Below are 10,613 nucleotides of genomic sequence, written 5' to 3'. Positions count from 1 at the left end.
CTTTCCCTAATTAAGGGTAAATGAGCAAGCACCCTTCCTAGAGAACTGAAAGTCCTCTTTTCAAGTTTAATTTGCAGCACTTGATGGAGGATTATAGTAATCTAATTAAATGGCCTCAATTCAATTTTGCAGTCACCTAAGAGATGTTAGACAGATGTGAAAAGGAAATTATGCATAAAGCTTTAAAGTTAAATTAGTAGCTTTCCAATTTACCTTTTTTTTTTAATTTGGAAGATTTCTTTACAAGACTTGAACATTTTTTTTTCAGACTTGGGCTATCTTTTGATGGATCTGTAGTGTGGTGTTTGCTGTGAATGAATTAATCATGATGTAAATAGGCCATATTTTATGCATGGAGTTGTTCTTAGAAAGGTTATTTTATTACCTTTACTGTGTATATTTGAACAAAAGTAAATATCTTTGATGCTCACATTCAATATTAAAGCATTTTGTTTTTTTCATTTGCAAGGTGCACAGGCATGTTGGTGATAGTGTTTTTGAGAAGGGTCTAACATTAGGTCCCTAAATCCACATGCAGGCACCTATTCTCTGCGAGTTAAATGTTTTGCTGTTGCCAGGCAGGGAGATAATTGTGTGCTTCTTTATATGCCTAGATGAAGGTTACATCTCCAGTGCTCAGGAATTCACTTAGTATTGAAAACTCTGGATTTGTGTATTCTAAATGGAAATGCACTCTGCTGTTTGTAGGATGTTAGGAGCTTTCATTAAGTTAGGAGCCCCTGAAAAGCCATCTCTCAGAGTATGTTTCTCTTCATACCTTCTTTTATGTGGATCTACTTCTAGAAGTGATGCTCTGGGGCATCTTATTAATTTACAGAATACCAAGAGTACTTCAGTTTCCACAAATTTAATACCACTTTGATTTTTATCTTAGATTGTTTCTTAGTGAGGTCTTGCAGCTTGGGGAGTGACTCGCTGTAAGTTAATGCTTGCTGTGGTTGCACAACTTATTTTTTTGTGCCTTAAAGAAGTATAATATTACTTGCTGTGTGTTGATTCTCAGCATGGTTGATGTGGTTTGAAAATTTTAATGTTTGGTTTTTCCTTTAAGTCCTGCCACGTGTGTGTAACTCTGTGAAAGGAGAAACACAGGTAATAGTTTCAGGGAAGAGCATATGAATGACTGAAATTCTGTCTTGACACCATTGTAAGACCATTGGGTAGAACTGGAGAAAACAAAATCAGGCTAGTCAAAGCAAGATGTCCTTTTACAACTGTCTTGAAAAAACACAACCCTGGTCTTGCAAATACAAAGTTTTAACACAAGACTAAAACTTGTCTTAGGATGCAGCATTGAAACTTGGAGATTTCTTGTGGCCTTATTTGAATTCCAAGTCTTTAATAATAGTGCATAGGCAAGTTATATGTCCTGTATAGCCAGGCAAAACAAGAGAGTTAGTGCTTTACAGGAGGGTGATAAAGACACAATTAGTTGTCCAATTAGTAGGATGGATATGGAGATGAGTGTGGAAAAAACAAACATTAAGGAGATCAGAACTCTCAAGGCAAAAAGTTTTGAGGCAAAGATGTGTCTATAAAGCAGATATATCATGCTTATTTTATAAAACCATAAAACAGATCAAAATTATATAAGTTGAGACACAGGGGCTTCACAGTCTTTAATGAAGATTAGTTGTATTTCAAATCAGGTGGATGGGGCAAAATTCAAGACACAGGGGAATGTATGAATGCTGCAACTACCTTTTTATCTCAGACTTGTGTAGCTAGGGTTATGTGTTCATGTATTGCTGCACACAAGTATAACTTCTGAATTTGCTTACTAACACTGACCTTATGCAGCTATTGCCCTGTACCTCAAGTCTTGTGCATGAAAAGAAGACAATTAAAATAGACTAGTTTCTGTACAAAAAGGAAAAAAATGGCTAGTAATGTTCATCTTGAATTGGGGATACCAATAAGATCTGGAAACAAAGTGAAGTTGGAGTTGAAGGTGGATGATGAGTATGATTTGTGTGTTTTGTAATATAAATGTTAGGGAAATGGGGGGAAAAAAAGTCCAGAAGTTAGCTTTTGGTCAGACTTGACATTATAGTTTTTGCCATTCTACATTGCTGTCCACAGGTTTCTGCTATCTTCTGTTTGTGGGAGTTTTTAAATGTAAAGTCTTAAGTATGTAATAATTGTAACACAGTTGAAAAATTCAGTTTTCTGCTCAAGATGAGTAAATGGAAAAAAATCAACTCCTTAAGCTTATTGTATAGATTTTTAAAAGGAAGAAAAAAGGCAGTTTAGACAACAGAAGTCAAAAAGCTGCTGGTGACAAATATTTCTCTGGAGTTGGCAAAATTTGTGTGGGTTACTTTGTAGCCCTTAAGTATAGTTATGCACAGGAATGTAGTAAATGTATAGATGCAAATACATATAAAATTACATTGTTTGACGTGTGGTTGATTTAGGTCTAATTTTTTTCTTTTTCTTTTGCTTAGATTCAAGCACGCTTCAAGGACCAATGTACCCAATAGCTCATGGAAGAAAAAAATCAAATCAGGACATCCTTGGTTTCCAGGCTACCAAAATATGGAACAAAAACTTTAGGAAGTGTTTTGCAACCTATGCCAAACGGGACGGCTGTTAGTCTCACAGGGAATAATGGTGGCAAAAATTTTGGCAAGCACAATGGCACTGTTCGCATGTCTTCCTTTTCTTTCAACTGGAAAAAATCAAACAACTATCAACTTCATGATCAAAACGAGAGAGAGACCAATCCTAAACATAACTGTAATGAAAAATTAATCGATTCGGAGAAGTCTTCTCAGTCTCAAGGAGCATTGAGTAACGATGTGCTCAGGGTGGGTTTGAACAGCACTGCTTCGGTTGCATCAAAAGCAGCAAAGCAAACCAATATGTTTGTATCTTCTACTGAGGATTTAAACCCAAAGTCTTTGCCTGGACTCTCTAGTTCAGCAAAATTCGCCAAAGGTACCCTGTCAGGAAGGACCTCGTACTCTGGACTCAATGCTCCAAAATCACATTTAAATGGATTTCATGGAAATAGGCCAGTGGTAGGTTTGCAGAGACCTAGAGCTAATTCCAGTGCCGCGAGGACAAGTTCAGGAGAAAGCCTGGCACAATCTACAGACAATGGCAAGGCTTTTTCCTGTGAAAAAATGGTAAGATCACAAAGTTTTTCACATTCCATTCAGAATTCTTTGCTTCCCACTGCATCTTTAACCAGGTCACATTCCTTTAATAAAGCTGTGGATCTTACAAGGCCTTACCATAGTCAAAATCTAGCTGCCAGGACATCTCAGAGGTCGACTTTGTTGTCAAGAAGTGCACGTCAGTTGGATGTACCCAATGGAAATGAGTCTATGAAGTATGGATTTACCAGGCCTTATTCTGGGATGTCAGCTGCTTGTTCAAAGAAGCCCCCACTGTCAAATGGATCTGGGTCAGCACCTTCTTTTGGATACAGATTAAGTCGGCCTTCCCTGCTGAAGCCTAACAGGCAGCAATTAGCTGGAAATGTAGCTGTGGATGGCAGCAAAAGTACAACTCCTGACACCTGCATCGTGAAGAACTCTGACATTTCAACAAACGTTAACAGAACAATTGAGAAGAACAGTATTATAGAGAGCAGTGCTCAAAGAACAGGATCTGATGAGTGCCTACACGAAAGTATGGGAAAACATGGGTCAAAAGTCATGTGTATGAGTGATGATGGAGATGAGATATCTATATCTTCTTTGTCATCCTCGGAAAAAAATGATTTGAGTGAAGACTTCAGTGATGATTTCATAGACATAGAAGACTCCAACAGAACTATGCAAAGACAGCAGAAGGAGAGCTGCCTTCAAGAACTGGAGGGTGGCAGTATCACGTCGATCGAGCCCTTCACTTCTCTCAAGGGAAGCGGAGGATCTTCCTGCAACGCTGAGGACTGGCTTGATGTAAACATGTCTGGTAAATACTTTGTCGTGTTGCATTGGAAATTTTAGGTAGTAAATCAAGATTCTTTAAGTTGTTTTATGTAATTGCCCACTGCCTGTGAATTTTCAGGATGGAACTTGGTTCTGTGCTGGCCTGTTTTTCTTAGAGCGCTTTTTCTGTGTGATAGTTTTGTTGCCCAAGCATGACTTTTGAAGAGGTCTTATTCTTTGGGATAAGAATGAATGACACATCCTTTAACCACACTTATGATATGGTTTGGTTCCTCATATCCTTGCTGTGCTGTTCACTTCTCTGGCCTGGTAATCTTTTAAGAAAATTTCTCCTCCCCACCTGCTCCTGCTGCCTTTGCTTCTGCTTTCGGATATTTCTGTCACAGTACAGCATCAGAAAAGTTAATGCACCAATAACCTTAATAATTTTTGGAATATTGCTTTGGTTTTGGAATCTTAACTATTCTTCTTTTCTTTAAGCAGTAGATGACAACAGTGAAAGCACAAAGCACACTACCGAGAATGAGATTTCTCCAGAGATGAATTACAGAGCAGGGTCCTCTTTTGAGCTTTCTCCATCTGACAGCTCTGATGGCACGTATATGTGGGATGAAGAAGGGCTGGAACCCATTGGAAGTGTCCATCCGTGTGGAAGCTATGAATCTTCAGAAATGAACAGCATAGTATGTATTTGTAGGCATGACTTTCATAATTTTAGTGTTTTGAGTTTATTGCATGTTAAGTATATTTTAAAAGCAGAATTAGTGTTTTGTATTTGTAGGCATGACTTTCATAATTATAGTGTTTTGAGTTTATTGCGTATTAAGTATATTTTAAAAGCAGAATTAATGTTTGGTTGTTGTGGGTTTGGTGTTTTTTTTTTTACTTGATGCTTGTTTTCTCTTTCCTCTGTAGCTGACAGCTTTTTAGAACATCTTGTTTAGGAAGTCCTGTTTCTGGATAAGTGACCTTGACTAGGCTGTTTACAGTTTTTTCCTTATTCTCAAGTAAAGACCGAAGAGGTCGGTCCTTTTGCAGTCTCATGGTAGTGCTCCCAAAGAATAAAGGAATTAATTTCTGCAAATGATGGGCTAAATATCTCCTACCAATCTGTAAATGCAGGAGTGAAAAAGCAAGGTAACAGCTATCACCTATCTGACTTCTCCCGTTATCCTGTTTCTGTACTATGTATGTACATTTTGGACACAAGTTTTTGGTTTCTCAGTAAGTTCAACATAGAATCTTTAAGGTAGATGCCTGACTGTAGCAGGGCTCTGTGTCAAATTTGACACACAAGATGCAGAACAGATGAGGTCAAGGAGCCAACCTTGTTATTTTGGTGGGTGTGACAACAATACTGTCTTTCTTTACCACTTTTCACTTTTCATATTCCTCCATGTGAATAGATTTCTGAATTAAGCAACTCAGATTTTATTAACATGTTAACAAGGAGAACGAAAAGAATTTGGTATAATCAATGTGTCATACTTCATGTGTTTCAGGAATGTGCCAATTTGATAACGTAGATGCCAGTTTCAGACTTGGACAGGCTTTGTGGCACCTCCTCAGACTTTTGATTTTAGTAGGGTTATCTGCTCTAGCCCAAGAGCAGCCCAGTGGAGATTTCTCCTCAAAACTGGGCATAGCTATGTGCTTACTTCTTTTTATGTGAACTATATGCAGATTCCTGATATGTTTTCAGCTACTTGTGGTATAGTTTGCTTTCTGTCTTAAATTACCAGGTTGAGATGTAGTGCTTAAAAGAGTTTAGAAATGGTTGTTAACTTTTCATGGTCATTATGGCCAGCCTGGAAAAGCAGTTTGAGACTTTTCCAGTATGTACTTTATACATTTACTGACATCTATAGAGGACAAAAACATTGAATGTAGGCCATGGCAAAAGCAAACAACATTTTCCCCAGACACTTGCATGCTTGTGCCAGGTGAAAAAGGGAAATTTTTAAACCTGGTCCTTAATGAACTTTAAATACAGTTGTTTTTGATGCATACAGTGTAATTGATCAAACAAATGAAAGACTCCACTTCCCCATGCTTTTTGGATCATGTATCTAGGTTTTTATTTGATACATATGACTCTCTGTGTTAGTTTGTGCATGTGTATGAATTGATAATCAATGTTCTGATTGACAGAAGCTGTTGGAAGTTTTGTGGAGCTGAGGTCCATTAGAAGCATTTGATATTTCTGTTCATTATTTTGGCTTATTTCTTCATTTTTGAAAATAAATAGCTTTTAGAGAGGGCTTAAAAATGGAAGAAGGAACTTAATGTGTTCTGAGGAAGAGGAGAAAGGAAGAGATTGTAAGTAAGAGTTACTGTTGAATGTAAAAAGTTGTGTGGGTTTTCCACTCAGTTTGATTTTTATCCTGTTAGTCCTGTTCAAGAATTACAGTCCTGACTGTACTTTGTTTTTTTAATCCTAAATGAGAGAAAGAGCAATAATGTTTTTGGTAATTTTTTTTTACAAAGCAGAAATGTGTTTTCAGCCAGGTTTTTTTGGGGGGGAAATTGTATCTCTAGTATGTTTGTTAAATTGCCTTTTAGTGGTGGTGTTTTTTTCCCTTGTGCTGCTTGTTGTTAGAAGGCATGATTTGATTTCTTTAGCCTAAACATTGGTCATTTTTAATTAGAAGATGCAGATGTTCTGATGTTTTTGTTATTTCTGAAGAATTATGTTTTCGTGTGGGTTAATGTAAGCTTTTTGTTCCATGTTTTTCTTTTTCTATGCATGCAATGAGTTAAAAAAAAGGTTAAAAAAAAAAAGTAGAACTAAAGGTGTTGAGAATAATGACTGATTAGTCAGCACCTCAGATGTTTTGATTGCTGGGAGGAGATAGGTGATCAAATTATGCTGTTTCTCTCCTCTAGGGTGGAGAGGGTAAAACCAGTTAATATCTGTGTGTCAAAATCCAGTTGATAAGAGTTGGATATGAGAGTTTGGAGTGCTTGAGCTAGTACCAGCCTGACTGCCCCTTGGAATTAATATTTCCAGGGAAATCTCCAAAGCAGATGGTTGTGGTGTTTCCATGGCATCAGGCTGGAGTGAGTAGAAGTGTTGTAGCTGAATAAAAATTCATGTAATTACACGGGGAGTAACTGGTAGTGTTTAGTGTAAAATTCACCTTTTTCTGACAATACAATAGCAGGATAGCCTTTCAAGCTGCATCATCCTTAGTACCAGCAACTGTTAAATGCTTTTCTGAAACTTTCCTATAGATGGCAGTGAAGCTTTTGTTGGGGGATGTTAGATTCAAAGTTGGTCAAAGCACTTGCAAAAACCAGCTCTTGCAGAGGTAATTTTAACTAAACTTCTGAAATGGCAACCAGAATAGGAAGACAATGGAAGGAGCTTGCTGGCTACTCTATCTTTTTGTCCTTTTTTGGGAGAAGAAATGTTCTCAGTAGAGCTTGGTTTTAGGGACAAGGGGAGAAAATAAAATAAATTTGGCCTATTGTAGGACAATCCTCCTGCTGTTCACTGAGCCAACAGCTATGGAGAAAATGTGCAATCCAGTCTTGGAGGTTTAAAAGTTATTCAAATCTAAATAACCTCTCATAAGATGGGGACTTACAGGTAAGTAGGACATGCACCTTTTTTTGAGACCTTGTCAGGATACAAATGTTTATTCTCTAGCTGTGTAACAGAAAACTCATTCCACGATCCCTACTTATGTTTCATTTCTAGTTTTCAAGGCAACAAGTCAATTGGATAACCCTCTAAGAATTGGAACTCCTTTCAAGTGTCCAAGCATTCATTTCATTGGCATTCCTTCTGTTCCTTTCAACAACTGGTCTTTGCTGCTGAGCACCAAAGCACAGATCTTATTTCTGCTGAGAAGGCTGATGCTTGGCAGAACAGTTGTGATAATGTCTGTGTGTTACTCCTCCAGATACTTCTGCTGTGTTTTGTTTGTGGGGTTTTTGTTAGTTTGATTTGGTGGTGGGAGAGGGTTTGTGGTTTTGGTTTTTTTTCTTAATACAGGCTTTCATCAGTTCTGTTGTTATCTTCAGGTCAGGGACCAAGTTAAGGGTTATAGTGTAAATATCTCTTTATTTCACTGCTGCTGAGTGAGTAGCTAGAAATGAAGCTGAGATTACAACTATATAAAAACATATATATTACAACTATATAAAAACAAGATTTTTTTTTTTTAAGAGTTTTTAGTTCCTGTGGAAGAATTCTGTTTCACTGGAGAGGGAGCCTGTATTACTGTCTTACTTGCTTGTGCCTATTCAGTTAGGGTTAGTATTCACTCAGTAGAAGTCTGGTAGTTACACATCTGAAGGATTTCTACAATGACCTTTGACATAGCTGCTTAGGACTGGAGTATTTTTACTGGAGAATGCAGGAAACTTGTGTTTTTCTTCCTATTCCTTGGAATCATAACTTGGGCTATAGTCTCATGTATCAACTTCGGTACACTTCTGCTTTCCTTAATTTGTCTGTAGCAAGGTTTGACCTGTTTTATTTCCTCCTGTCCATACTATTAAGTAGACACATGAGAAACATAAGCTTGAATATGGGTTTGTTCAGAGTGAAACTGTTGTGATTTGGGGTAAAACAGAATTGCTCCCCAGACAGGGGTGACAGTGACATGTTGCCATCAGGGGGAGTTGGGTTCCATACTAACTTTGTATATATTTGTACATAGTCTATTTTATTATCATTATTACTAGTGGTAGTGGTAAAGCTGTTTTCTAATCAATAAGTGCCTCTCTCCCTTATTCCCTTTCTCTTTCCCTTTTGGGGTTGGGGGAGGGGGTTAATAGAGTGTGTTACAGTTCTGTGGGCTACCCTGACCCCAAAACGCAGCAGAAACTTTGAATATTTTTGGAAGTTCCAAGTTCTTACATTAAGAATAGGATAGGTAATATAGTTATTACTCTGTATTGTTTTGAAGCATGTGAATTTTTAAAGACACTATGATACTCTAGTGCATGGTAGCCTGCAAGAGCTAAAATTCAAACTGAAAATATTTATTAGCTTTGTCTTCTGTTTTTTTAATACTCCCCACACCACAGCAGCTTATTCTCTGGAGTTTTGTGGGTTTTCTTTTAAAGGAATTTAATTTACAGAAATAGATTTAGATGGGAAACTTTCATGAGCTTTCTCTGTATTATCAGGCCCCATCAAGACCCCATTGTAGAAGAAGACAAAAGAGATTTGAGTCCCCTGACCCAATGTTACTGTAGGCTCTAGTAATAATATGAATGTTTGTGCTGTGTTAACTTTTACTGAAATAGCAAAAAATACACGTTTTACTTATATACAGAGAAGAAGACAAAAGAGATTTGAGTCCCCTGACCCAATGTTACTGTAGGCTCTAGTAACAATATGAATGTTTGTGCTGTGTTAACTTTTACTGAAATAAGAAAGTGTATTTTTTGCTATATACAGAGTGAGCATCAATATGTAATTATAAGGATATAGGATTATGGAATAAGAGACAGATGGGGTTTAACTGCTTTGCAGAGAATTTAATTGCTCTTGGGAGGAAATCTGGATCTTATTGAAATGAATCTGTTTTGTCATTTACTGACATGTGACCAGAGTTTTAGCTGGAGTGTGATGTAGTTACCCTTTGCTTTCTAGGTAGTTTTTGAAATCTCATAAGATTTCTTTTTTGTTTTGTTGTATTTTTTACCTTTGTGATTACAACTTGGGAAAGGGCAGTTCTGAGTTAGTCTTTGAGACTGGGCAGAATGCTTTATCCTTTGAGAGGCACAGCTACTAACAGTGAAATATGCTCCACTTCCTAGAGAAAGAGAAAATAAGCTTGCTGAAATAGCATCATATGTTTTATCACTAATTTTTTAAGTACTTTAGTTATTGACAAGCAATTTAGTGTTAATTAATTTTTAAATTCACTTCTCAAAATTACTTTATAGTAAGCTTTAAGTTGCCAGTTTAATTTCTCAAATGAGTAATGTGAATTCAGACTTGTAACATGTATTTCTAATATGTTTACTTCTGTAGAGTGAAGTGTTGTAAATATTGTTTTCTACCCATCTTCTTTGTGCATCCTCTTCAGGACGTTGATGCCAAAGCCATCATTTTGTTCTTTGAAAGGCTGGGCTTTAAAAATTTTGGACTGTTGTGTTGCAGCTGTAATGAAAATAACAGTGCAAGTAAGCTTAAGATAACAAAAATATGGACTAAAACAGCTATTCAGATATATAAGGATTATTTTTAAATTAGTGTTTGGGAGTCTTATGAAGCATGAATCCCTTGTTGAGGTTGCTGTTTGAGATGAAGTATTTTTTGCCCAGTGAGAGGTTTGTTGTTATTGAGGTGTTCAGTACAGAGTATTCAGAAGGTCCTGTGGTTCATTTTCATACATTGAACAAGATGTAGTCAATCTATGTATCTTATATTGACACAGACATGTCTTTTGCTCTGAATATCTAAAGAGAACAGCCTTGAAATGAACTCTTCAGGTTCAAGCTAGTTACAAGAAGCACACATGAAAAGTAAATATAAGTAAAAAAACCTCCGTTCAAGCTAGTTACAAGAAGCACACATAAAAAGTTTCTATCTAATGAGTTATTTGGAATTTGATTCTTTTTGCTGCTTTTCATATTGCAAGTGAAGTGTATTAAGATTTCTTTAAGATGCTGAAGGTAAATATATGTAAAAAAACCTCTTTGATGTAAAATCTACATTTTCATATG

The 10,613-nt window shown here is 36.8% G+C and overlaps 1 protein-coding gene across 1 annotated transcript; it reads left to right on the top strand.

Annotated features, from left to right (window-relative positions):
* Positions 1–2,473: 2,473 nt before the first annotated feature.
* On the top strand, positions 2,474–4,606 carry CCSER2 (coiled-coil serine-rich protein 2; the record flags this gene model as incomplete). Its single annotated transcript, XM_008937508.1, has 2 exons — positions 2,474–3,945; positions 4,404–4,606. Coding segments are annotated over exons 1-2 (1,641 nt in total), but the record flags the coding sequence as incomplete, so codon positions are not given.
* Positions 4,607–10,613: the final 6,007 nt, after the last annotated feature.

Source organism: Merops nubicus, unplaced genomic scaffold (assembly GCF_000691845.1).
Source record: "Merops nubicus isolate BGI_N331 unplaced genomic scaffold, ASM69184v1 scaffold16183, whole genome shotgun sequence".
In the NCBI taxonomy this organism is placed as follows: domain Eukaryota; kingdom Metazoa; phylum Chordata; class Aves; order Coraciiformes; family Meropidae; genus Merops; species Merops nubicus.
This window is presented reverse-complemented; position numbering and strand designations above follow the sequence as displayed.